Source organism: Cavia porcellus, unplaced genomic scaffold, assembly GCF_034190915.1.
Source record: "Cavia porcellus strain 051 isolate PalLab524CR breed Dunkin Hartley unplaced genomic scaffold, mCavPor4.1 scaffold_30, whole genome shotgun sequence".
NCBI classification, from domain to species: Eukaryota; Metazoa; Chordata; class Mammalia; order Rodentia; family Caviidae; genus Cavia; species Cavia porcellus.
Window position 1 is genome coordinate 45,728,912 of NW_026947513.1, and position 27,597 is coordinate 45,756,508.

Consider the following 27,597-nt stretch of genomic DNA (forward strand, 5'->3'; position numbering starts at 1 on the left):
TCACACAGGCCCACTTCCAAAGCCGCACCTGAAGGAAGCCTGTTAGATTTCAGGAATTTTTCTGAGATTTCCAGGATGCCCTTCGGCACTGTTAACCCAGCATGCCAGCTAGAACCCCCAGGGTGTTCCTCTCTCTCTGTTCCAGGGAAATCTGGGGTTTATTTTTGAGAGGCATCTGCTCAGGTCAAATCTGCTTTCCTTGCTGTTGAGGGTATGATTTGCTAATTCCTGTTTCAGAATGCTTTTTATTCGCTTTTTTTCCTTATCAAAAATTTAACTTTCTTTCCTCCTAATTCTTGTCCAAATTCTAAAATCTTCACAGCTAGTTCTAGTGAGTCCACGCTAAGTCAGCCAGGCAGCTCCCCTCGAGGCTCCCCTGGTCACCTCAGCTGCACACAGCCACGCAGAGCTGTGCCTTCCCAGCTCAGTCCCTTTCCTGTGTGCCCCTCTCTTCCGACCTGCACTAAATCAGCGCTCTCTAGAGTGTAGGGGCCCACCAAGACACCAGTGACAGCCGACAAGGGGACCTGCTGGTGAGGCCAGGGGCGCAGCTTCTCACAGGCCGCGCTGAGCTGGGTGCGCCAGGCTTCAGTCCCATCACCACCCAGAAAGAAGAAAGAAACCAAAGCCAGTAAGACTTACTTGGGAAAGCAGGTGGAGAAATACATGTCTTCTTGTTCTAAATTTTCTATTCCAAGTATTGGCACAACATGGAAGTGGCATTCTAAACCCATTTTAGTAACAAGAAGCAAGTGTGAGCCACGGGGCAGCGTGTCCGCCTGGTGACTCTCGAGCGCTGGCCACAACAGTGACCGCATCTGCAGGAGCGCCCACTCCGCTGCCCAGGGCCGCGCGGCCAGCTCGGAGTCAGGGGTTGCCTGGGGGCCGCGGGCATAGGAAGCCGATGAAAGCCTCTCCTCCTCAGCTTCATCTATGAAATGGCATGGCTACGATGCGCACAGAAGACCACGAGCATCAGTAAGTGAAAAGCATCTAAAACACAACTGCAACAAACTATTACTTTAGCATCTTTTATAACTTTTATATGTAGAAAAGATAGCAACTTCATCTGAACTGACAGGAAGGCTAAGCTACCAAAGTAGGCAGGAAAGAGGTTCCAGTTCTCAGAGCCTGTGAACCTCTCGTATCGAGCGGCTGCAGATGGACTCACACGGACCTTCACTTGTGATTTCCTTTGGGGTCCAGCACCGCGACCAGGGTCCTCACACAGAAACGGGGACACAGAGGGACGCAAAGCGCCTGTGGCTGGCTTGGGAGAGGTGGGAGGGGCTGTGAGCGGCGCATCCCTGCGCAGGCCTGGATCTTACCTCGAAGACCACATCGGATGTATACGGGTAATGAGTACCCTATCTTGTGTTTTAAGCACTAAGTTTATGGTATTTTATTACAGCTCCCAAAGGAAAGTAGTACATCCTTCTGTTGGCTTATAATTTCTTTGTACAATCAGGACAGCCATGTATTTTTATTTAAAAGAACTTTTTATGACAAAAGAAACTGGCCATTATAGCAAACACATAAAATGGTCCATAAGGATAAGGCAGCTTTCTTGGTCCTCAATTAAGGTAGTTTTTCACTCACTTATTCTTTAATCCAACACAACATATTGGCATTTGCTCTACAGAGCAGGCATGCAAATAAATGAAACTCATATGACCTTTGCTCAGATGAAAACACAGGTTAATAGTTATATTTTTATGATAATGAAGTATGATGTATGGGGGGGAGGCCGTGTTAAGGAAAGCTTCCTCAAGGAAAGGACATCAAAACTATGATTACAGATGATTACAAGTCAGGCAAAAAGAGACCAAATATAGTAAGGCAGAGCCTACAACAGCACTGACTATTTAGAGTTAAGAGAAAATTACAAATCCAGAAACTATACATATTGCATGTTTCAATACAGCTAGCTTTTTACCTAGTGAGTCACTGTATGCTATGCAAAACTAAAATGTTACATGATTGTAAATTTGACATTATATGAGATGGTTGCAGTGATTTTATATAAATGACTGTAATGCATACTTGGTTATTAGTAACTTCATTTGGTGTCACTCATAAGCAACATAAGATGCTTTCTAATATAATTTCAGAATGAGTTATTTACATGTATCTGAAAGCAGATCTCATGTAAGTACTGTTATGTTAAACTATTTATTGAAACATAGTTAGTGATTGTGGTATGAAGTAATGCTCTGATATGGCCATCAAGAAAGTCAAACATAAACTCAAAGAAATTAACTTAAATAAAATTTTTATTAAAATCACAGAAGAAAATGTCAATAAGTCTTACCAAAATTAATCAATGGCTGAGTAACAACAGATCAATGTTTGAATAACCACTTCTCATTATGCTTTCTGACTTTTGCCTATACTCTGAGTATGCCTGCTCCATTAACCCCAGAACAAAACCGGAGCAATGACTGATTACTTCTTGTACATTTTTTGTTTTGTTTTTGGGACTTTTTTTGTTTTTTTAATTAATCTTATTGGTAATTTTTTTTACATACATAATGATCACATTCATCATAGGGAATCTGTACTTGTGCTTAATATACCTTATTTTTTATGGGGGGGAACAAAGTTACTTTATGCATTCCAGGCTGGCCTCCAGCTCAACAATCATCTAGCCTCAGCTTGCTAGTGCCAGGATTACAAGTGTGTGCCACTATGCTCAACTAATTTACCTACCCTTCTACCATCATATTGGTTAAAACTGATACTGTCTCTACCTAATCTTAGTTTGTAAACATAAGGGTTCCAGTTTTGGTAATCCATCCAGAAGCAGAAATACTGTATAACTGGACCCTACAAACTTTTCATTGCTCATAACATATAACCAAGGAGACAATATAATACTATGATTCAGAAAATCGTCTTCACAGTGAGACTGATGGGGTTCCCAGAGTTCCAAGTGCCTAAGGCCAATCAATTCACACTTGAGTCTGTCTGTAAAAAAGAGGACAACCATGCCCTTCCTACAGGCATGCTGTGAGAATTAAGCAAGATAATGGGGTCAGAGGAAAGAGCACAGAGCCTGCACAAGACGAGTATCATAAAAATCATCAGTGCTACTGGCAGGAGGGAGCAGCCACCATGCACACTTCAGGATGTGAAAAGCTGCAACTCGAGCAGACGTGGAGGCTCCGTGTAGAGGTATTTTCTGGTCAGCAGTTTTCCATGGTTTAGTTTCAGAGTTGGAAATCCAAAGCTTGAATGAGTTTATGTATTTAATTGCATATAGTTGCACTTACTTATGATGCCATCTTACCGTTTAAGTGTTCCCCTAAAGCACTCACATTAAAGACTGCTTGCCCAGCCAGGGCGCTGCAGGGTGGTCACCCTGGGAAGTATGGCAGCCATGTGGGGCAGCCCTGGTGCCCCACCCTAACGCATGTCACGATGCCACAGCACTGGAGCCCAGTGCATGGGTCCCCCTGCACAGACCACAGCCTCGCAAACTAGGAGCCAATGAAACTTCTCTTTTAGGTTATCTCAGATGTTTGGCAAGAGTAGTAAAAGCAGACCAACACAGAAGTAGGTAAGTCCTATTAGCAGGTAGCATGTAACTCTTCTGGTCTACTAGTGCATGTGTGCTAGCTAGTTAAGGAAAAGATAACCCCAAACCCTTGCCTTCAGTTAAAATATCAGGCCTGGGATGTAGGTCAGTGTGAGGGTCCTGAGTTCAGTCACACACACACAGAAAGAAGTAGCTCTGAATCTGTATGCTTCTCATATCCTTATTTGCAGGGTCCTAGTTGACACATTAAAATTCACCCCTACATGACTGAAACAATCTCAAAGTAATACCATACTTTAAAAGAATATTTCCATTATTGTCTATTAATTTTACAAAATACTGGGTTTCAATGTGAGATTTCTCACTGCAACTTTCTATCTGCAATTCTGCATCCTTCCATTATTTTTCTCATCTAAAGCCCTCCAAAGATTCCTCTTTGTTCTTAGCATAAAATTCCATTTATCCTTCAATATACTATCTTGCTTTGCAAATAGCTTATTAAACTCTTAGCTTCAATAACTTCCAATACCTTGAAATTTAACAGGGCTTGATTCAATTCATTATTTGATTAGTTATTTGTCAGTATTTACTACACATAAGTAACTATGCTGGACATTATAAGGTTTACAAAGAATGGTCATGTATCTAATGGAAAAGCTAAGCAGATGGGGAGTCTAACACAGTGAAGAAAATGTTTACAATGCCTAACGCAGGAGGCGTTTGGAGACAGCAGATATTAATGGGAATTAACATATCAGAGAAAACAGGCTGGAGATTGAAAACCATGTAAGAATGAGATGGAGAGCAGCTCAAACTTAGATCAGAGAAAGAAATCTCAAAAAGAGATGATGTCAGGCATGGTGGTGCACACCTGTAACATTATCATTCAGGAGGCTGAGGAAAGAGGACTGCCACAAGTTCAAGGGCAGCCTGGAATATATAGTAAGACTGTGTCTCAGAGAGAGAGAGAGAGAGAGAGAGAGAGACAGAGACAGACAGAGACAGAGAGAGAACAATGGTATTTTAGTTTCTCTAGAATGTAAAATTCAAGAAGAAAAGTAGCAGGAAAGCAACTGGAAAAATAAGTTACAGCCAGATAAAGGCTGCTCCTGAATATTGGGCTGAGCACTAAGAACTTGATTCTATAAAGAATAAGGGATGACTGGGGCTGGGGATTTAGCTCAGCGGCATAAGTGCCCGCTTTGCAAGCAAGCAGTCATGAGTTCGATCCTCAGTACCGATAAAAAGGAAAAAGACAAAAAAAAAAAAAAAAAAGAATAAGGGATGACTAAAAAAACACGATTTACCTGAGCCTTCACCACCAAAGCTATACCTGCCAATGGAGTACTACTTCATACATAAATAATTGTACGTGTCTCATGATCAAAATGTTTAGAAAATTATGTAGTTTTAATTTGAATTAGAGCTTCAATCCACTTTAAGTTCTTCCTTTTGTAATTAATGCTACCAAACTAAGCCACATTTTAAGTATATGCTTATAAAGGTTCAAATATTTACAATATATTTCAGTGAACATTTCATATCTTGCTTCTGAATCACTTTTAGGATTTCGTGTGTATGTGTCTTAAAATAGATATGGATCTTATTTGCAAAAAAAAGCTAAATATATAATGGTCTCAGAGTAAGTGGTTTCTAAGAAATGAAAGCAGGTGGCACCTCTATTTCACCTCTTCCATTTTCTCTTACATCTAAAAATAATCCTTTCATTTTTGTGCCAATAAATAGTTCACTGAGTTTCTGTGATAATATTGTCTAAGGAGGTTTATAGTTATTAACACCAAAAATACATTTTACTATTATTTTCATATTAAATTATTAAACTCATTTAGGAATTTAAAAAGCTACAATACTTTTTAAAAAATTATGGAACGCTTCACGAATTTGTGTGTCATCCTTGTGCAGGGGCCATGCTAATCTTCTCTGTGTCGTTCCAATTTTAGCGTATGTGCTACCAAAGCAAACACAAAGCTACAGTATTTTTTAGATTTATTAGTACATGTTACAGTACATTATGATCATATTACTCTTGGTAATTCCTTTGGAGTTATCCTAAGCTAGTTTGTAACACTCAAATAAAAAGTAAACATGTATTCAGCTATCACTTTAAATTCACAGCAGTAGTAAAGCAAATATTTCATGGTTTGTTAAGAAACCAGTTACAGAGAAAAGAGAAAACTCTGCCCATTAAATGACCTGTAGCCTCTTCCTCACGACCTTGCAGGCAGGGGAGCTGGCACACAGCCCACAGTTGTCTCTTCTCCTCCAAGTGACCTTGCAGTGTAAATATTTCATGTTTAGGCATTATTTTGAATTTTAAAAGTTAAAATCCTGCCCCATGTGAGGGTGCACATTTGTATCCTATCACTTGAGAGGCTGAGGCAGGAGGATCACTACAAGTTTGAAGCCAGCCTAGCATACAGTGAGTTCAAGGCCAGCCTAAATTATGAAGCAAGACCTTGTCTCAAAAATACCTACATGCACAAATACATAAAATTAAAATCCCTATGTTGAGTAGTACAGAAGCTTGAGATAATGCACTATTAAAGGCTACTGCTTTGAAATGCTACATTGAGTATAGCAACATACACCATTTACCTAGACTGGCTGCCTAGTATCTGTCTTAAAAACCATAAACTTTGCAGTCTGAACATGAAGTTGGCCATGAACACTAAAGTGAAAAAAAATCACTGTGCACCTGAACAACATAGTTTAGGCACAATTATATACTATATATATATATATATATATATAGTCCTATCTGTAGCTATTAGAATGAACCATTTTTTAAAGCTAATTTCTGTATAATCAAATTGTCCACATAAATCATTCAAATATAGTCACTGAAGTAGTATAAATTAAGCTACAAATCTGCCAATGTTTTTTGATGTTTACATGATTGGCAAGACTTGGTGTGTCTTAAAGGGAAACTTCAGGGAAATATTTAAAAATGGTATACAGCTATGACCAGCTATGTAAGAATCCAGTTTGTTATTGTTCTCAGTCAAAAAAAAAAAACCTACCAAGTTAAAGAATTAAAAGGGCTGGGGATGTAGCTCAGTGGCAGAGCACACCTGGATTCAATCCCTGATAGCATAAAAACAATAATTACATAAACATCCAGCAAAGTAGGAGCTCAGCATTGAAACATTTGCCAAACAGGTATGAGGGTGTGAGTTCAATCCCCAGTACCAGGAGGAGGAGCAGGAGGGGGAAGGGGGAGGGGAGAAAGAGAGAGGGAATAAGGGGGAAGGAGAAAGGGGGAGGAGAGAAGAGGAGAAGGAGGAAGACGACAGTAGTAAGACACCAAGTTAGAATGCAGGTTCTGAAGTGGAAAGGTATAGCAGGAAAGGATGTCTGGAGCCGGACATTAGGGGGATGATGTACACTGTGACAACTTTTGATAGGAACTGAGTGAGCATCACTGAAAGTTTGAAGCAGGGTGTAGGGTGATAGAAATAGTACTCTTGGAAGATACAACCGGAAGACACAAGATCAAACGTGCAAAACACCAAAAGTAAGGAGACCAGTTAAGAGAATATCCGAAAACCAGCATGGTGCAATAGTTAGTTACTGCATAGATTCTGGAGATAGACTGAGTTCAAATCTAGTTCCATCACCTAAGAGTTTTATCATTTCCTTTAAGTCTTCTGTGCTTGTTTCCTCAGACACAGAGATTGGTACAGTAACTTTTACAGAAGGCAGACTGTCTAGAGTTTATGACATTTTCAGGCACATAAAGCCACTCTTGCTAGACATGGTATGGCACACATAGGAGGCAGAGGCAAGAGGGTCACTATAAGCTGGAGGTCAGCCTGGGCTACAGAATAAGTTTAAAGCCAGCCTCAAACACATAGCAATACGCTGTCTCAAAAAGCCAGAAGAGACAAACAAAGAAACTATTTTTTTTAAAGATACTATTCTTAACACAAGCTATCATTAAACATTACTGCTTTAGTATTTCAGGAAGAAATAGAGGTGTTTAAACAAATCTGGTGGGACATTTTCAACCGCCAGATCACAAACCTGGGGAAAGTACCCTGGTATTACCCAGTGTGTCAGTCACAGAACTCTGTCTTGCTCAGGAAAAAAAAAAAAATCCCTAAAAGACTTAGGATATAAAGAAAACCTGGTGGTCCTCACTATGTGTAGCTTGCTAACTCATGAGCCCGATACCACAATAATGTAATATTCAACTAATGATAAATTGTAATTGCCACAAATAGTTCAATATCAAGCATTCATTTTTATTTTTTCCTGGAAACTCGGTACGTTTTGTTTTGTATTCTGAGACACTGTCTTGCTAGGCTGGCCTTAAACTCGCAGTGATACTCCTGCATTAGCACCTCCAGTGCAGGAATTACAGGTGTATACCAGGACATGGGAGGCTGAGGCAGGGCTGCCAGGAGCTCAGGACAGCCTGGGCTACATAATGAGTTCAAGGCCAGCCTGAACTGCATAAGGAGACCATCTATCTCCTATTTTTTTCCTAAAATTTCATAAAGGATTTTAAGTGCTTAAAGATATTTTTTAAATACTTGTTTCATTTTTTGAAAATTTGTATATTCTTAATGTAACACCGTACTTTCTGTAAAGATGACATTGTGTTACTGTTCATTGTAGCAGAGTTCAGCTTCCAACTTCCCACACTTGAGAGTGCCATAATACTAAACTTTGAACCTATTACACCGCCGTTTCCAGAAACTTAAATTTAAACCAAGATTACAGGGCAGTCCTTTCAAACATCTATCTCTACCAATACACCAGCGTAACTAGTTCTTTTATAACCACCTCTTTCCTCAAAGATACGGTAGTAATCTGTGCTTTTGGACTTTCCACCTTATCCTGTTGGCAAAGATCTAAAATTCATATTAAAGAAGCAAAATCTGGGAGGCTGAGGAAGGAGGTCCCACTTTTGAAGGCATCTTGGGCATCTTAGTAAAACCTTGTCTCAAAACAAAAACTACTGGGTATGTGGCTCAGCGCAAAGCGCCTGGGTTCAGTCGCAGTATGTGCGACAAATCCTAGGGTGGCAGCTGCGTCCCCGGTTCCTGCGCCGCACCTGCCGGCGTGACGTCTAGGTCCGTCTCCGTGTGAGCCCAGTCGGCTCCCGAACCCCGCTCCCGGCCTGGCCCTCTCCCTCGTCCTTCACAAGGCTGCACACGGCGCCTGGGATGCACCCAGAGTGTGTGCGTTCCCGCCCCGCCCCCAGGCCCCGGCAGATCCCGGCTGAACACCGCCCGCAGTGGAACCCCCAAAGGCGCTCGGGCCGAGAGGAGAGAGGGAGCCCGGCAGGCGCGGCGCAGCTCTCTCACAGCCTGAGCCGCCGAGACCCGAGGCTGCGCTGTGCTCCTGCGCGCCCACGCTGCCCGGACACGGCCGCGCCCGCCGAAAACATGGCTTCTGCGGGTTCCCGACCCCTACGCTGTCGCCGTCAGGGAAGACAGGGACCGCAGCCGCGCGAGTGCGCCCGCGGGATCACATTCCGCGCCCGCCACGCCCGTGCGGCGCAAACGCACAGTGCCTTGCTGAGGCGGACGGCTACTTCCGGGATGACTCACTTCCGGCCTCTGGCTATCGCGAGAGACGACGGAAGTCTCACTACAGGACTCTGCAGAACGTAATTTTCTTTTGGTTTCTTTTGATACAGGGTTTCTTTGTGCAATCCAGACTGGCGTTGAACTCACTATGGAGCCCAGACTATCCTCGAACTCGCGGTAACTCTCCTGCTTCAGCCTCCCGTTTGCTGGGATTACAGGCGAGCGTCACCATGCCCTGCCCAAACTCAATTTATTTAACCTGTTGTTCCTACAGGGAGAGATTTTAATTCGGTGGCAGAGAAGTGCCTGAAGCGGAAGTCCCGCCCTTCGGCCAGGAAGGAAGTGGAAATCTCTGGCTACCGGGTTCTCCCTGTAGTGCCTGGTGGCGGAACGTGCTGTGGATTGAGTGGTCCTTGCTGTCAGCTCGGAGGTGACTGGAATCTGCATCGCTGCAGAAGCTGAGACGGTGTGGGAGCCATGGAGGGAACTCGGCGGCGCGGAGCCGCCCAGTGGGCAGCCGTACGAGCCAGAGGAGGTCGCGCCGCAGCAGACGCTAATGAAGACGATTTAGGTGGGCCACCCTCACCCGGGGACTCCAGCTACTACCAAGATGAGGTAGATGACTTCCATGAGGCACGAGCCCGGGCAGCGTTGGCCAAGGGCTGGAACGAGGTGGAGAGCGGGGTGGAGGACGATGGCGAGGAGGAGGAGGAGGAGGTGCTAGCCCTAGATATTGGCGATGAAGACGAAGACGGAGAGAGTGCGGGCGAGGAGGAGGATGGCGATGATGAGGATGACGACAGCGGGAGCTCTGTGCGGAGTGAGGCCGAGGCCTCTGTGGATCCCAGTTTGTCTTGGGGTCAGAGGAAAAAACTGTACTACGACACGGACTATGGCACCAAATCCCGAGGCCGGCAGAGTCAACAAGAAGTAGAGGAGGAGGAGCGAGAGGAAGAGGAGGAGGCACAGGTCATTCAGCGGCGCCTAGCCCAGGCCCTGCAAGAGGAGGATTTTGGAGTCGCCTGGGTGGAGGCCTTTGCAAAACCCGTGTCTCAGGTAGAACAGACCGAGACAAGGGTCTTGAAGGATTTAACTAAAGTATCAGTGAAAGAGAAGCTGAAGATGCTGCGAAAGGAATCACCAGAGCTCTTGGAGCTGATAGAAGACCTAAAACTCAAGTTAATACAAGTGAAAGATGAGCTAGAGCCATTGTTAGAGTTAGTGGAGCAAGGAATCATTCCACCCGGAAAAGGAAGCCAATACCTGAGGACCAAATACAACCTCTACTTGAACTATTGTTCCAACATCAGTTTTTATTTGATCCTGAAAGCTAGGAGAATCCCCGCAAATGGACATCCTGTCATAGAAAGGCTTGTTACCTACCGAAATCTGATCAACAAGCTGTCAGTTGTGGATCAGAAGCTGTCCTCTGAAATTCGACATCTGCTTACATTTAAGAATTGTGCATTAAAGAAAGAATTGAACCCAAAATCAAAACTCACCAAGGCCAAGCCAAAGCCTGCTTCAGAGATCCCTGCTTCTGGCAATCTCTCTGATGATTCAGATTTTGATGAAGAAGCTGCACTGAAATACTATAAAGAAACAGAGGACAGGCAAAAGTTAAAGAGAAAGAAGGAAGAAACTAGCGCTGAAGAACAGGCCCTTGAAGATCTGAATTCAAAGAGAGCCATTACCTATCAGATGGCTAAAAATAGAGGACTCACACCAAGGAGAAAAAAGATTGATCGAAATCCCAGAGTGAAACATAGGGAGAAGTTCAGAAGAGCCAAAATTCGAAGAAGAGGCCAGGTTCGTGAAGTTCGACGAGAAGAGCAGCGTTACAGTGGTGAATTATCAGGAATCCGTGCTGGAGTTAAAAAGAGCATTAAGCTTAAGTAAAATGTTTGCTTTGTTTTTTTATTTTTTAATGTTTGCTTTGTTTTAAAAAGGTTTTTGGCAATCAGGTTAATAAATTTTTATTTTTAAATAAAGTGATTGTGTTAATATATTAAGTTAATTTAAAAGTTAATGCCAGGGAAGCAGGGTTTTTGGCAATCAGGTTAATTTTTATTTTTAAATAAAGTGATTGTGTTAATATATTAAGTTAATTTAAAAGTTAATGCCAGGGAAGCAGGGGCTTTTTGGTTGGTTTATGTGCTCTTTAGATGCTGTTAAAGTCATTAAGAATTGTAGGAACGGGGCTGGAGATTTAGCTCAGCGGCATAAGTGCCTGCCTTGCAAGCAGGCAGTCGTGTGTTCGATCCCTGGTACCGGTAAAAACGAAAAAGACAAAAAAAAAAATTATGGAAACAGTATAAAGATGTTTGAGGAAAGAGGTGATGCTGAAAAAAGTTGTGCAAAATCATGTTAAGTATTAGCCTGGGAAACTTTCCAACTCAGTTAATTGTGGAATGTTAATGGGATTTAAGCACTTGCGTAAGTTTTTACATAAATAGTCTGCACCTTAGGCATTGTCTTATCTGTAAGATAGTCTATAAAAATGGTTCTGCCATATATTTAATTAACCTAGCTACACTACTTGGGCAGGATACTTACTAATCCATGAGTCTTAACATTGAAATGAATTTGTATATTTTGTGATAAAAGCATAGGAATAAAGAACTTTGGATTGCAAGCAGAAAAAGGAAAAATAATGCCTTAATTACACCAGTTGTGAGTATTTTCTAATAGTCTTTTATATAATAAGTAAAAATGGTTTCCCTCTGTGCTGGTGGTTTGCACCTCTTGCTGTTTATACTCCTTTTGCTGATTTGGGGTGAGGGGGGCGGTTACCAGGGATTCAACTCACAACCTTGCACTTGCCAGGCTTGCTGAAATTTTTTAAAGATTAAAGATTTTTTAAAAAGATTAAGTAGCAGCTTAATCTTTAAAAGTTGCATGTTTCCTACAGTTACTTTAGTCTGTCTGCTAAGGGAAATGTTGATAATTTTAAAATTAGGATAATGCAAGGGAAGTAAATGAGAGGACTGGCCACTAAAAGCACAGAACTCTTTATCTCTGCCACTGCTAATTCATTAAATGTGCTGTAACTGCTAGAGATGCACAGATAATTAGTAGTTCGTAGTTACCAACACCATGTATTAGCTGTACATCTTGTCGTCTGCAGTGTCAGAGCGGCTCTGTGTTACAGGTGGTACAAAGTTCTGGGAGGTTAACCTCCTCTTAGAACACCTGCTTGTGATTCAAACCTGAACTAACAATGTGAGCATTTGTTCTCTTTATACATGGCATATACCTTCCTCCTCAGACTACCACACTTGTCACATTCTTTTTGGTTTTCTTAAAAGATGTAGGTTGGAAGTGAAAGTAGCACCGAGTCCTTGCTACTCTGAATACGTTGGTTCTGCTTACTTCTTTATTCTTCAACAAACGTATGTGGTAAATTCTGTTGTCTACATTTCAAAGATGAGGAAATTGTGGCAAGGAGAATGGACTTTACCTGAGTCACCTAGCTAATAAGTAACAGAGGCAGGATCTCAACCCAGCCTCTCTGGTTTCAAGAGTCCAATCCCATACTTCCTTTTCTGATTAAAGTAGAAAAAATACAGATTTCGGAGTTATTTACCAGGGTATTTCTGAATTACCCTCTGAGTTGCATTTTCTTTTACCCTTGAGCAGCCGGAGAAGTGGTTAAGAGCAGACGAGTTAGGATACTCAAGTTCCTAACCCAGCCCCAACACTTAGTACTTGGGACTTTGGTAAGTTTCTTGGTGCCTCTGGAACTTTGTTGTTTTAATCTAGAGCTTGAATAATAGGAGTACCTTCTGACTGTGGTGTTCTAAGGGCTAGGTGAGATTCAGGACAGCATCTGCTACACAGCAACCATCTTAAGAGTGCTAGCTTGGTGTGGAGACAGCACCAAAATGTGTGGACCAGGTCTCAGTGAAAGTTTGGTATTCTGTGTCAGACCCCTGAGATAGAACTGGTAGAGCAAAATGTTTTAAATGAAAAATCTTCATTTGGAAACTGGAAAAAATTAAAGCCTGAGACTGTCAGATATTTCACAACATTGTACTCATCTGGATGAGCTAGGATGTAACTTGCAGTCTTATAAGCAAGACCTGGCTTGTCTGATGTGAGTTAATAGCAAAACAAGTTGCTGGGTTTAGCATTCATGTCTTCCAAAATTAGTTTTTGTTTTTTTTTCAAGACAAGGTCATGCCTGGGCTTGAACTCACTATTTAGCCCAGGCAGACTGAACTGGCGGTGAGCCTCCTGCATCAGTGCAGGAATTACAGGTGTGTGCCACCACACTCACAGCCAAAATTAGTATTTAACTTTTAGAGAAAACTCAAAGGCACCCAGTAGTTTTGATTTGTGGGCGCATGAATAATAAACCAGTATAATAGTCACTTTTCAGAGACTGAACAAGGCATCATAATCAGAATTGCAATAAGGTAGATTACTGATATCAGGCATCAAGACAAAACAACCTGTTTTATGACAGCATAATAAAAAAGTGGACCCCATATCTGTTATCCCAGTACTCAGAGGCTGAGGCAGGAGAGGATCACTGGCAGTTTGAGGCCAGGTGGGCTATATAATGAGTTCCTCAAAAACAAAAAATCGTAGATAGGGACACAAAATTAAAGTACAGGAAAATCTTAATGATGAATACCATTAACTTGCTGATTGGCTTTTGGCTAGCTGACGTTTCTAAACCACGGTTTCTTATCTATATGTATTCTTAGCTATAAGAGGTTAAACACTCCTTTTTTTGTATAGAAATAAATTTTATTTAACAGGCCTCTGAAACTATCTAATAGTTTGCACTTGGAAAGCTGGAAAGTTATTTTTGTGCCCTTTGTAACTAGGTTAGATAACTGGCTTGATATATGCACATCACCAAATGTATTTGAAATACTGAAGGATTGCTTATTTGCTTAAATTAACTTAAAAAAAATTTTAAGTTAATTTGTTGAAATATACAAGTTAACATTAAGAAAATAGTTTAATTTTTTGTAAAGAGGGTAAAACAACAAAGCAGATCAGAAGAAAACAATGTAAGTGACAAAAATTTCAAAGCAAGACAATGGGAGATCAGCAGTGGCTACCATTATGTCTTGTTTTCTTCTAAATAGTTGACTATATCTTCACACACGATGAATTCATACAAAGCAAAATAGTATAAAACTGATTAAAACAGAATAATGAAGGCATTGCAAACCAGACAACAGGAAAATCAGGGGCTGGGGATTTAGCTCAGTGACATAAGCGCCTGCCTTCCAAGCACACGGTTATGAGCTTGATCTCCGGTACCATCGAAAAGAACTAAAACAAGAAAATCAACAATGGCTACTGTGATGTCTCTTGTTCTATTCAAAATAGCCATCCATACTACCAAAATAGTTTAGAAAAAATTTAGGACTTTACATGCCATGAATGAGGAGATTGAATTGTTCATAATCAAAGGAAGTAGGATTCAACTGGAATTTAAATCAAACTGGAAAAAGTATCTTCAGGTAATTTTATTTTTTTAGATACTTGCTTTAGGTGTGTATTCACATGATACATTGATTATTAGCTGTTCTCCCAGAATTTGGGATTGACCCAGGGCCTTTGCTATGAAATTGTGTTCCAAATCCTTTTTAGGGACACATCTTACTAAATAATCAAACAGGCTAGGCTGGAACTTGCACTCCTCCTGCCTCAGCTTCCCACCTGGAACATAACATCATCCCCATAATTTGTATTCTTTAAAAAAATAGCCAGGCATGATGGCATATGTCTATAACCCCAGCATTCAAGAGACTTGAGGCCAGCGTGGAATACATACTGAAACCCTGTCTCCAAAAACAAAACAATTTTATATTTGTTTCAAAGTGAAGTTTAAATGGTAGTAAAATACCAATAATCAACATATGTTGGACTAAAAACAACCTGGACATTAGTAAAATATTTTAAGAAACATAGAAACCAGGCATGATGACATAAACTTGTAATACCACCAATTAGGGAGGTGGAGGCAGGAGGATCAAAAGTCTGAGCCCAGCCTGTGCAATTTAGAAATACCGAGTTTGGCTGGGCATGATGGTGCACACCTGTAATCCCTGCACTCAGAAGGCTGAGTCAGGAGGACCACTGGTTCCAGGGCAGCCGGGGCTACCCAATGAAATCAAGGCAGCCTGAACTGTAAAGCAAGACATTTTCTCAAAAGAATAAGGTTTCAAGTTTTTGTTTTTTGTCTTTTTGAGATGGTTTCACTGTGCAGTTAAGGCTGGCCTGGAACTCACTTTGTAGCCAGGTTGACCTTGAACTCAGCAATCCTCCTGCCTCAGACTCCTGAGTGCTGGGGTTACAGGTTCCATGTCCTTAAAAAGGGCACAGGGCTAGGCATGGTAATACATATCTGTAATCCCAGCACTCAGGAGACTGAGGCAGGAGGATTGCCAAATTCCAGGCCAGCCTGGATTATATACTCCAAAGCCAATCTGTACTACGTAGCAACCCTGTCTCAAAAAGCTAAATGATTTAAAAAAAGAGGCTCAATATAGAGGCCCTAGCACCCCCCCCCCCAAAAGACTATATAGGTATCTATAGTCATATATTTTACATATATGAGACTATACACACACACACACACACACATATATGAGAGTGAGAGGGTTAGAAACTGAATTGAGTTCAGACTTTACTACAGTTTCTCATTTACCATGTGTCTTTGATCTGTATACCTAGCCTCTCTGTGCCCATTTCCTCACATTGAAAAAATATATGATGGTTATAGCCACTTAAGTAGTTACTCTATATAACATTTAGGAAAGTCCTGGGTAGATGGTAAGTGCTTAGTATCATGTGAGCTCCCTGGGCTTTGCCATTTTAATAAAAAAAACCCTACTACATTTGAATGAGTTTGTTTCTCCTTTGTTCTTAAACTAGAGAGCCTAAGAATGAGTGAAGTTTAAAATGCAGATCCCCACAGCCTAGCTCATTCTGACTCAGCACACTTGTTGCAAATCCCAGAGAGCTCTATTTTTGACAGTCCCTCCTCAAGATTCTGATCCACATAGTTTTTAGAACACTGGGGAAACTGCTCACATGAACTGAGTAAATTTTAGATTTCTCCCAGCTTCCAGCACGAGGCATAAGAATGACACTGCAGGAGTCAAATATAATATGTGACCATGTGACTACAGAACTTCAAGGGCAGCCCTGCAGCCTCTGATGAAAACAATGGACCCCCACCTATAGGGCTAGGGCTAACCATAACCTTTTGCAGACTGTATCCTATGAATCCAAGTGTCTAAGGACCTCAGTTAGGAACCCTTGCATTTATCCTCTGCCTGCGGGTTTAGCCCACAGGACTAAATCCCAGGGCCTCTGCACTGAGCTACATCCTCAGCCCTTATTAGTTCTTTTTTGAGACAGTGTTTCACTATGTGGTTCCAAATGACCTTGAACTCAAGGTATTCCTCCTGCTTCAGCCTCCCAAGTTTGAGGATTGCAGGTGCATTCCCCTACTATGCTCAGCCTCTACTTTTTTGAGTCAGGGTCTCACTACAAGTTGGCCAGACTGTATTCAAACCTGCCTCAGCCTACCAGAGTGTTGGTATTATAGCTATGTACCACCCTGCCAGGAGCAGTTCACTCTTACCATTAAGTGTTGCTCTGTCTGGCCTGTTACTATTTTAAATTAAGATATCATTTTACCATGGTTAGAGAAAGGAATTAAGTTGATGGCAACAAATTCTTTTAGCACCTGCAGGATTGTTGTGCATTTATTGATTTATTTTAGACATGTGTACATTCTTATTTATATCACACTAACAACACAACAAAAAGAAATATAAGTCAAATGTTACTTTTTAACTTCGTATTCAGTCCCATTCTTCTAAATTACTTCAATTTAGGGCCAGCCTCTGATGGCCACAAACAGAATAAGAGGATTTTGATAAGATCTTTGGTGGAAGGAGTTTTGCTTTTCTTTCTAAAACACTGGAACATCACCACGGAGACTACCTCGAGACTCCGGGTACAGTCATTCACCAAGTCTTTTGAACAAGAAGCATTGAACAAACAAAAATCTAGTGAAGACAATTTCAGAATAAAGCTTTTGTGCATTGTTAAACAGAGATTCTCAGTTATCAGCTTTGGAAGCAAATGTTAGCAGACAGACTTATTAAACAGAGCAACTCATTGCTTAAAAACGAGGCTTTTGGCTGGCAGGAGGAGCAGAGCACTGCAGTCCGCAGCAGCAGTGCATTTCCAGGGAGAGGGGCAGCATGAAGAGTGCAGACGGTGAAAGTTTAGCTAAAGATGGCACGGGGAGAGCAGAACAGGAAGAGAGCACTGGGCAGATGAAGGGTCAGACCCAAGAACCCCGAGGTGGTTACCACATTCACTGTACCGGCTCTCCAGCCCAGGTGTCTTAAATGGCAAGAGAGGCTGTAATCCCAGCACTCTGGGAGGCTGAAGCAGGAGGGTCTTGAGTTACTCTGTCTCAAAGTAGAGGTGGGACAGCTGCAAAAGCCCAGAAAGGGGATAAAAACACAGATTGGAAAGAAACTTAGAATCTGGAAAACACAAGGACTGGAACAAATAGTTGGTAAGCAAAGCAGCCAGCCAAATAACTCCAGTAGCACTGAGACAGGAAGAGCCCCATGAGCCGTGCTTCTAAAGCAGGCTCCACAGGACACCCAGACACCTGACTTTGTTGTTAGAGTGTCATAAAAAAAAAGATATTCTCAAACTATTAACCAAAATAGCACTGTTTTAGTTTGTATTATACAAAAGACATACAGAAAAATGGAAAAATATATCCATGTTTCTGTCACCCAAAGAAATTGCCACGGGTGTTTTACTGAGACTAAACACACTGTTTATGCATCTTAAGAATATGGACAGACAACAAGCATGGCAAGTGTGGGGATAAAGAACAGTGGCCTAAAATAAAAGCGTTATCACAGGTAAGGCACTGGGAGGTTGGGGTGGTAGGATCACAAGTTTGAGTCCAGTCTGGGTAATTTAGCAAGACCTGTGTAAAAACAAAAAGACTAGGGATGTGGCTCAGTGTGAAGGCCCTGGGTTGGCCCCCCCCCCAAAAAAAAAAACCACAACACCAAAGAAACCTGCATTATTAAAGTTAGTTTACCACGAAGTCTTACACTAGGTACCTTATTTTCAAATAAGTCCAAGTACCACACAATGTCATTAACTCAAGGAAACTATCATTTTAGAATTGATCTGTGCTATCCTGCAATAGTAACACTTCTCAAGCACTGACTTCTTTGGTTTACAGCACTAAGGAGCTTACTCTAAAAATACACTATCTGTAACCTCGGGCTCAGAGAGGCTCCATTGTGTGCTGAATCTTCAAGATCATCAGGCACCACTTATACAGCACACATTGGTAACCAAAACTGCAAAATAAAGTTAAAAAGCACCACCTCCCCTACTTCACAGAATATTAATAGTGCTTGATTCTCAGTGACAGTTCTTGGACTTTGTCACTTTAAAAAAGTACAGGAAGGTGCTCTCTCCGTTTGTAAGAAGGAAATCCTGTTTAGGCTTGACTTTATAACATTGGCTTCCTTAAATGTAACAGCTGAGTCAGCTTTTTACGTCACCAAAACTAATGCAGAGCTGTGATTGTAGTATTTATTCAAAAGCTAAATTAGGTATTAAAAGCTAGCAACTTGGGGTACAACCTACCTTTATAGGAAAAGTTCACAAATAGCCTTGCCCGTAAATTTTAAAGGACCCATATTTAAATGATTTTTTTTGGTATTCATTATGCTACCTCTTGATGACAATACAACATAAATAGAACTCTCCATAATAGAGAGGTGCAAGGCAAGCCAGGCATGGTAGTAAATATGCCCAAGAATTCCAGCTATTTGGTAGGCTGAAGCAAGAAGATCTCAAATTCAAGGCCAGCCTGTAAAACAGCACAATCCTGTCTGGAAATTTAAAAATACCAAAGAAAAGCTGGGGAGGTATCTCAGAGGTACAGCCTAGCGTGCTTGAGGCCCTGGGTGTGATCCTCAGCAGGTCGGGAGGGCTGGAGCTGGAGTCAAGGTTTCTATACCTAAAGATATGTTGACTAAATAAGGAAAAAGCTGGCATATAGCCTGCATAGCATTTTCTACTTTGTTAAATATTCTTTGGTATTATTAGCCTTTCTCAAGAATTATTTATGACAGGTGTACTGGCACACAACTTTAACCCCAGCACTCGGAAGGCTGAGGCAAGAGGACTGCCGTGAGTTCGAGGCCAGCCTGGGCTACATAGCCAGACCTTGTCTCAAAAACAAAACAAATAAATGATTTGTGAAGATTCTGCCTTCTCTACCTATAATCGGTTAAGTATAGATTCTTCCCAAGTGTTCATTGAAACACCTTTATGATGGAACCTGATGAGATTCCACACAAACAAGGGAAGCACAGGCACTAAAGCCAATGCCTGGAACCTGGATTTTCTCTTTAAGAGTCTGCAATTCCTAACAGGCAAGCATCTTATTGACTCACATCGAAAGATTAAAACAAAAAAGCCTAACACCCCAACTCAATTTTTCACTTTAGCTGTTTTGCCAAGATGATAAAATGTAGTAATATTTACCTGATATTAGCCCATTTGGTTACATGTCTATTTAACCCTCGCATTCCAGGTAACACATGAAGACTACAATCAAGTAGGCCGGGGTCAGCAGATCAGGGAAAGGCCAGAAGCTTCCTAAACTGCTTAAGGTTAGCTTCTTTTAAGCATTTCCTTTCTTCAACGCTCCTGGTTCAAAAGACCTGATGAACGACTGTACCCAGAGTCTCTAGGTAGTTTCTGTGGTAATGTTACAGCGTTTTACAAAGAGCAAAACAGAAGTTCCGGTTTTCCTTCCAGAGACCAGGCTGAACGAAGGCAGGTGAGCAAGAGTCAGGCCAGGGTCTTAACTGCGGCACAGCGCAGAGGGAGCAGCCTGCAACCAGGGCTTAGGCACGACTAGGATGTCTGCAGTGCAGCTCTGCGGTAAGGCAGGCGCAAGGTCCGAAGTTCGGTTCCCCGTACCGGCAAACAACAACAAAACAACAACAAAAACCAATGTCAGGAACCAAAAACTGCCTTTCCTGGCTAAAGAAATGTTTACTTTATGTGCCTGGTTCCGCAAGCATCGATTCAAACACTGGAAACCTTAGCAAGACAGAGAAGGCGCGTGGGGGGGGGGGCGGAGGCCGAGACCCGTGGCCGGGCACGGACAATCATGAGCTCCGCCGGATTCGGGCCACCCCTCCACGAAGCACGGGTCTGCTTGGTGCCGAGGGCAGAGAGGTCGCTTCCACAGTTAGTTCCTGCCGGTCCTTCACCCTGCGCCTCCGCCTGGCGGCCACTCGCACCACCTAACTGGTGGGCACCCCGCCGGCCTCGGCCCGCAAACCCGAGAAGCAGGGACTACGGGCGGAAGGGAATAAGGGAGGCTCGGAGCTTCACGCCGACCCAGGGTCAGGGGGCGGGGCCGCAGGGGCCAAGGGCGGGGTCTTGAGCGGGCGGGGTCAGTGGCGGCGCCGCAGGTGGGTGAGAAGGCGGGGAAGAGGGTGGGCCCGGGGCCAGGGGCGGGACCAAGGCCGGGTTGGCCCTGGGAAAGAACGGGCCCGGCGGGGGGCGGGGCCGGGCGGCACGGGGACGGCAGGGCGGGGCCGGGCGGGTGGCGCGCCGCGGGGCGGGCGGGTCCTTGCGCCGGTCGGGACCGGTCGTTGTGGGCTGAGTGCTCTCCTCAGCGAGGCCGGCGCGCCTGAGGAGGCGGCGGCAGAGGACGCGAGTATGGCCGAGCCGGAGCCGGCCGACGACGCGGACCGGGAGCGCGAGGCGGGACCGTCAGCCTCCCCCGCCGGGCGTTCAGAACCGGGCTCGCCGGTGGCTGCTCCGTTTTTCCTGCTGTACCCGGGCGAGGGCGCCGCCGGCTTCGGGGCCCGCCCTCCGCCTCAGCCACCGCGCGCCTGGAGGACGCCGCCGTCGCCAGGTTCCCCGCTTCCTTTCCTGCTGCTGAGCCACGCGGGCGGCGGAGCGGGCGGGCACCGTGAGTCCGGGCTCGGGGGCGTGGGCGGCGGGGCGGGCTGGAAATCGCGCGGCGCTGTGGGGCGGGGACGCTGGGGCCGTGCACACCCTCTCGGGCCCTGCTTCCAGAGAGCCTCTGACTTGGCTTTTTCTACCTCTCTGACACACCAACCCCTGAGAGAAAATAAGCGATGTTTGCTTGTCGTTTCCACTGTGCATGTGCCTTGATTGTCATGGGTGGCGACCTCGGGAGCCGAGTGCGAAGTCCCCTTTTTAGAGAGGGTAGCCGGGGTCAGTAGTTACGTGGTTGTCTTCAGCAACAGCTTACGATAAGGAATGAAGTTGACCTAGATTTCTTGTCTGTCAAGCCCGTATCCTTTAATGAACCCCAGAAGACCAAAACGGAGATTTTAGGACCTGCGCGGAGGTAGTTCAGTGTTAACTTCTCTTTGTTACTGAGCGGAAAGTGGGCCAAACTGAGCATGTGCTTAGACTTGGTGAGGCTGCAAGGTGAGTGTTGGGTGCGTTCATCGCTAGTGGGAGTGTCTCACTTAGATCAGAAACGAGTGTTGTGTATGGCCTGGAAGGAAAGATGAGAATATTCCTGACATTCACTACTTTTCATTTTCTAAGGGTCTGCTTTCCACTTTGCCCTTTGAGCACACCATTTTCCATTCTTCCATAAAATGTTCTATTTCTGTGTAATCTGCTTTCTAACCCTATCGCAGTGCAGTGAAGCTACTCCAGTCAGTTCTCTGGTACAAGATTTGATGTAAAATTTTTTTTTCAAAAGTTGGCCAGTGTCGTGATGGACATTATCTGAATTTCAGTAATAATTTATTTGACTCCTTTTGGTAAAGGTTGTATTTAATTTCTTTTGAAGTATTGTTCAAAAACTGGGGCAAAAAACTTAAAAGATCAGGAACAGAGACAGGTGAGTTTCGCGAGAATATTCTCACAGTAGCAGCAGATGTACGGAGCAAGTTGTTTTGTCAGCCCGTAAAAGTTCTAGGGTTTCGGCGGGGCTGGAGCTTTTCTAGAATTTCTTCATGGTCATATTTCTGAAATAATTCGTCAGTGTGTAAGTGCTTCGAAAAATTACCGGGCAAATGCACAAGTACAACTTCTGCTTTCAAAAACTAGTCAATCGAGATATTTTATGTGATTTTTTTCAATTAATTTTATTTCAAGTAAAAAGTAAAACAAAATTTGAAAGCACATCAATCAGGGTTTCATGTGATTTTTAAAAGCTTGTAATGTAGGACCCAAGCACATGTAAAAGGAATAATTCTTTCTATATGAATGAAAATACTTCCTTATTGCCCTGCAGAATCTACAGGGGTTTTGTTGGGTTTTTTTTTTTGTTTGTTTGTTTGTTTTTGGTGGTATGCTTGCCAGGCAGGCATTTACAGCTACTTAGCTAAATTCCCAATACAGGTTTGTTTTGTTTTGTCTCCTTGAGGCAAGGTCTTGCCATCCATTCAGGCTGGCCTTGACCTCACTTTGTAGCCCAGGCTAGTCTGGAACTCGCAGAGATCCTCCTGCTTCAGCCTCCTAAGTGCTGGAATTACAGGTGTGCACCAGGTGTGCCTGGTTTAGAATCTTACAGTTTTGCCTTCTGTCGGTAAGTGGGTATCAGAATTCTGATTCTGCTGATAGTTTGCTGAAAAAGTTGGAGGCAAATCAGTGTTTTAAAGTCTTATTATTATTTTATTTTGAAATGAGAGTGATCGAGCTGAGCTGCATACCCAATCTTTTTTTATTTTTTATTTTGAGACAGGGTCTTACCAAGCCACTTAGTTGTCCAGGCTCAACTCAAAATTGTGATCCTCCTGCCTCAGCCTCCCAGAGTGCTGGAATTATGGCTGCTGCCACCATGCCTCTCAGATTTATTTTAATTATCAGAACAGTATTCAGGTCCAACTCAACAGCTATTGAATATTATGGTGACTGACATCTGCCCCTTCAGCATCCAGTTTTGGTGGATGAATGCATGTGCCAAGAGTGTATAATAATAATAATAATATAGCAGCTTTGAAAAACTCTATTAAAATAATACTATCTTTTCACTTTAAAAATTGAGGCTGTAGGGGTTGGGGATTCAGCGCAGTGGCATAAGCGCCTGCCTTGCAAGTGCATGGTCATGAGTTCGATCCCTGATACCGGTAAAAAAAATAAAAAAAAAATTGAGGCTGTACTTAGATTTTGGTTAGCATTTTTGTTGTTGCTGTTTTTTGTTTTGAGGCAGTGTCTCACTGTATAGCTCTGACTGGCCTTGAACTCACTATGTATCTAGGCTGGTCTGGAACTCGCATCTGTTCTCTTGCCTTTTAAGTGCTGGAATTATAGGCACATGCTACCGTGCCCAATCCTGTGTTTAACTTTTTTAAATTAACTTTTACATTGGAATGCAGAAGGTTTGGTTTTAATGACATGCCAAAGAATAAAATGTGTGCAAATAAAAGAGATAGACTAAGCTTTTTAGGGTTTGTGACATGTATAAAGTTTTGTAATTTGTAACATCTTCACAGCCAGCGTGCTTAAGTACACTATAAAAGAAGACTTGTGATGTGCTTTGTTAGGTTGTGTCACTAATCTGAGTTTCTATTCTCCTTTTAAGTCTCATTTTATGTCCTGTACCTTTTTAAATTGATTTTAAAAGTTACAAATAGAAACCCAGGCAAGATGGCATATGCCTGTAATTCCAGCTCTCAGAAGTCTGAGGTAGGAGGATGGGTATATTTACATACAAACTCAGAAATGACTGTTTAAGGAGAGAGAATTAATTTTATGTTTATAATTTAGTGTGTACATAGACATCTTTATACATTTATTGTAATTTATCCTTAGTGAATATTATTATTCCTTTCTCTTTCTTGTTTTTTAATTGCTTAATACTCTAAAAATTACACCTAAGAAGATTATACATAGTTACAAGTTAATCAGTTCGTCTTTTATATGCCTCCTTAATATTTGAAAAAAGAATTTGTTTCTTTTGTTTGTGGAACAGAGGTCAAATCATCAGAACTCAAAAATTTTGAACATTCACCTTCATAGTTGTGACTTTAGTTTTTAAATAACAGGCTTTGTGGATTTTTTTGTGGTTTATTTTTGAAACAAGGTCTTGCTATATATTCCAGGCTGGTCTTTAACTTAATTATGTACACTATGCTGGCCTGGTGTACATTACTGTGTCCAGCTTAGTTGTGACTTTTGAAGAGATGGCTTGTTGATGGTGTGTTAAGCACAGATCAGTGCCCTTGTTTACAATATTATGATAGATTACTTTGTTAGCTTTCAACTCTTCGTTAATACAGTAAAGACATTTGATGACCCATTGAGTACCCTTTTGTCAAATAGTAATCTTGCCTTTCATTTGACTGCCCTTTTATTGGTAATGATTGATTCATTCTTTAGAGACAATGTTTTCTGTTTTCTTGCCATTTTAGATTCATTCTAGATACTAGCCTACCCTAAATTGCTCTTCATTATATAACAAAAGCTTTGCTGTCATTCTGTAACCTCAACAATTACAGATAAAGGATGTCACAGTAAGATAATAATAGTACTGGTGGCTCCATATTGTGGAATATTTGTATGTGCTGTGCAGAGATGGAAGGCTCACATGTATGTGTTTTTCAGTTTTGTGAACTGAAGGCCAGAGAATGAAGTTAATCCTGGATTGGCTGCTCCACAGCTCTGTGTGGCGTGTGTGTGTGATATTGTATTGGGATTTGAACCCAGGGTCTTCACACTGAGCCACATCGCCACTCTTCTTTTTTATTTTGGGACCAAGTCTGGTTAAATTGCCCAAGCTGAGCTCAAAACATGGAACCTTCCAGCATGTTAGTATCACAGACATACACCACCACAGTTGGCCAAAAGTATTTTCTTGAGTTAGGACAACTGAATTCAATGTAAATTTAATCTGACCTGAAGTTAACAATCTTTATCCCACTTTACATGAAAACTGTGTTTTTAAACTATAATCTTCAGGTGAAAAGAAACAAAACAAAACAAAACTGTGTTTTACTGTAGAATGTTACCAATGCATTTGATTTAACATCTCTGCTTAGGAGGAGGAAATGGTTACTTAAATCTTAGAATATATGCACCATCATTTTTTTTGTAAAGTCTTGAATTCTGAAACATCTAGCTGCAGGCTTCATATAGGGATTATGGACCAAATCAGGAAGGCATCTGAAAAATGCTGTCCTTTCATTCACAGGCTAGGAAATTGTAACAGATGCCATGCTAAGAGAGCTGGATTCCCTGTTTATTGCATAAATGTCAGGTGTATATTTGGTTTATGTTTTTTTTTTAATTTTTTTTTCTTGGTCTTTTTCATTTTTTTTTATCGGTACCAGGGATCGAACTCACGACCACCTTCTTGCAAGGCAGGTGCTTATGCCACTGAGCTAAATCCCCAGCCCCTTGGTTTATGTTTTTGGAGCATATCTTTTTTGTGTATGGTATTCAGGATTGAACCCAGGGTCTTCACATTGAGCTACATCCTCAGCCCTATTTTTATTTTTTGAGACAGGATTTTGCTAAGTCTCTGAGTTGCTCAGACTATCTAGAACATGCTGTTCTCCTGCTTTAGCCTCCCAGAGTACAGGGATTTTACAGGCATTCACCACCATGCTCTGAAGCCCTAGATGCTCCTTCAGCAAGGACCTAAAGAAACCAGTTGGGAAGACCTTAGTCAAGAAACTTTGCTGGGTAAGAGGGATAGCAGAGAAAGGGGGCAAAGGAAGGACCTTTGGGGGATATGCAGCATTATCACTTGGCTACTGTTTTTGTTTCCTAGTTTGTCTGACTTTTCACAAAAATCTACCTATTAAAGAGATGAGTTTTATCAAGAACCTAAGAGAATATATCTATATGTATATATTAGTGTAGGTTATAGGTAGTAAAAATCCTAGGAGGATGATTGTGAAATTGGAGCAGAATTAACTGAGTGAAATAATACTTTTTCTTTGTTAGGTAAGCTTTTAAAAATTCCTTAAAAAGATTGGCTTTAGGGATTAGAAGATAGGCTTCCCCTCCATCATTGTATGATAGTTAACCTGTAGCTGACATAAATACACAAAACCTCATTTTAATGAACTTGTAAAAGATACACAGTTATTAGATTCCAAACCTTGTTAGTATTGAAACTTCTAGCCACAATGACACGTGGCTTATGTGCAAACTTTAAATTTTCTTTTGGAGAATGAGTAGTTTACTATAATCATTAAAAAATGTTTGCTTTGAAATTATGTGATAGACTTGGGTGTATCTCAGTGGTAAAACATGTGCTTAAGCATTTTTGAGGTCCTGAGTTCAATTCCCAGCAGAAAGGGAGGGAGGAAATAATGGGAAAGGAAATGTTTTTTGAGTTTCAAAGCAGAGGTAGTTCAGAGAGGTGATACTAGGGTGGCCATATTGTAACTGTATTTCTTTTTTTTTTTTTTTTTTTTTTTTGTCTTTTTTGTTTTTATCGGTACCAGGGATCGAACTCACGACTGCCTGCTTGCAAGGCAGGCGCTTATGCTGCTGAGCTAAATCCCCAGCCCCTATTATAACTGTATTTGAATGAAGGTGAGTGGATGGTTGGTCTCACTGAAACAAGGCAGGTGCTTATGCTGCTGAGCTAAATCCCCAGCCCCTATTATAACTATATTTGAATGAAGGTGGATGGATGGTCTCACTGAAACTTCCTGGGGCTGCTAGCCAAGGTGATATCCTCAAGGCGAATTAAAGATCCATTTGCTAACTCAGTGACATTCACAAGTCACTAGTATGACAGAAAATAGTTACATATATAACTACTTATGTAATGTGGACTTAGGGCTTCTTAAATGCTTGCAATTGCTTCTTTCCTATGCATCCCTAGTGGTTGTTATGTGGGATATCCTACATGTGCTAAATGAATGAATCTGTTATGTATACATGAAGAAGCTCTGTTTAAAGCAAATAGAATGAACTGTTTGAGGCAAATATAGTTTGGTTTTATAGAACTGGGGATTTTTCAAGATTAGATTGAAATAAGAGAATGGGAAAATATCACTGGAAAAACAGAGGGCTTCAGAGTTATGCGTCTATACCAATGAGAATCTAGTATTTGGTAGGTACTATTTTGAGCAATTGTATAAATTAAGTGCAGGGTTTTCTAGGCAAATTTTCTCACATAGGCTGTGTGCCATCTGAAGCTAGTGATTTAGTTTCATTTTCCGTAAGAGTAAATCAAGGTAAGGTCACCTACTAAGTTATTGGTAAATCATAGTTTGCTGCCACTGAGCCATGAAATCAGTTTCATTTTTGAAGGCAGAAGATAAGCTAGCCTTTTTCTGGGTAATTTTAACAAGTGCAGAGATGATGCAATGTGGTACTTCTGGTAGTGTTTGTTTCTAAGAAAATAATAATATAGCTTCTCAGGTGTAATCATTTTATAGTTACTCTTTGTCATCTTTTGTTAATATCTATAAGGTGACACTGAACTCACCGAGCATCTAC

General features: G+C 42.0%; 2 protein-coding genes and 1 non-coding gene across 7 annotated transcripts in view; 2 read left to right on the top strand and 1 right to left on the bottom strand.

The window, feature by feature from the left end:
* Nucleotides 1–5,416: 5,416 nt before the first annotated feature.
* LOC111756111 (U6 spliceosomal RNA) lies at nucleotides 5,417–5,523 on the bottom strand. The gene has a single exon (XR_002790602.1). It is a non-coding gene; the product is annotated as a U6 spliceosomal RNA (small nuclear RNA).
* Nucleotides 5,524–9,136: 3,613 nt separating this feature from the next.
* Utp3 (UTP3 small subunit processome component) lies at nucleotides 9,137–11,087 on the top strand. Its single transcript, XM_003467554.5, has 2 exons — nucleotides 9,137–9,273; nucleotides 9,371–11,087. The coding sequence occupies exon 2, from the start codon at nucleotides 9,574–9,576 to the stop codon at nucleotides 10,993–10,995; it is 1,422 nt and encodes a 473-aa protein (XP_003467602.1). The 5' UTR covers nucleotides 9,137–9,273; nucleotides 9,371–9,573; the 3' UTR covers nucleotides 10,996–11,087.
* Nucleotides 11,088–12,692: 1,605 nt separating this feature from the next.
* Nucleotides 12,693–27,597, top strand: part of Rufy3 (RUN and FYVE domain containing 3) — a 96,810-nt gene continuing 81,905 nt past the window's right edge. For 2 of the 5 annotated variants that reach the window (XM_013150124.3, XM_005002674.4), the window contains exon 1: nucleotides 20,766–21,121. In XM_013150124.3, coding sequence (XP_013005578.1) covers nucleotides 20,866–21,121 — 256 coding nt within the window. In that variant the 5' untranslated portion in view covers nucleotides 20,766–20,865. Of the gene's footprint in view, nucleotides 12,816–19,723; nucleotides 19,803–20,765; nucleotides 21,122–27,597 lie in introns of those variants that run through there. The other 3 variants (XR_001200739.3, XM_005002675.4, XM_013150127.3) reach the window with 2 other exon arrangements.

Excerpts from the sequence above, each read along its gene's own strand:
- Utp3 (XM_003467554.5), top strand. The coding sequence starts at position 9,574 with ATGGAGGGAACTCGGCGGCGCGGAGCCGCCCAGTGGGCAGCCGTACGA.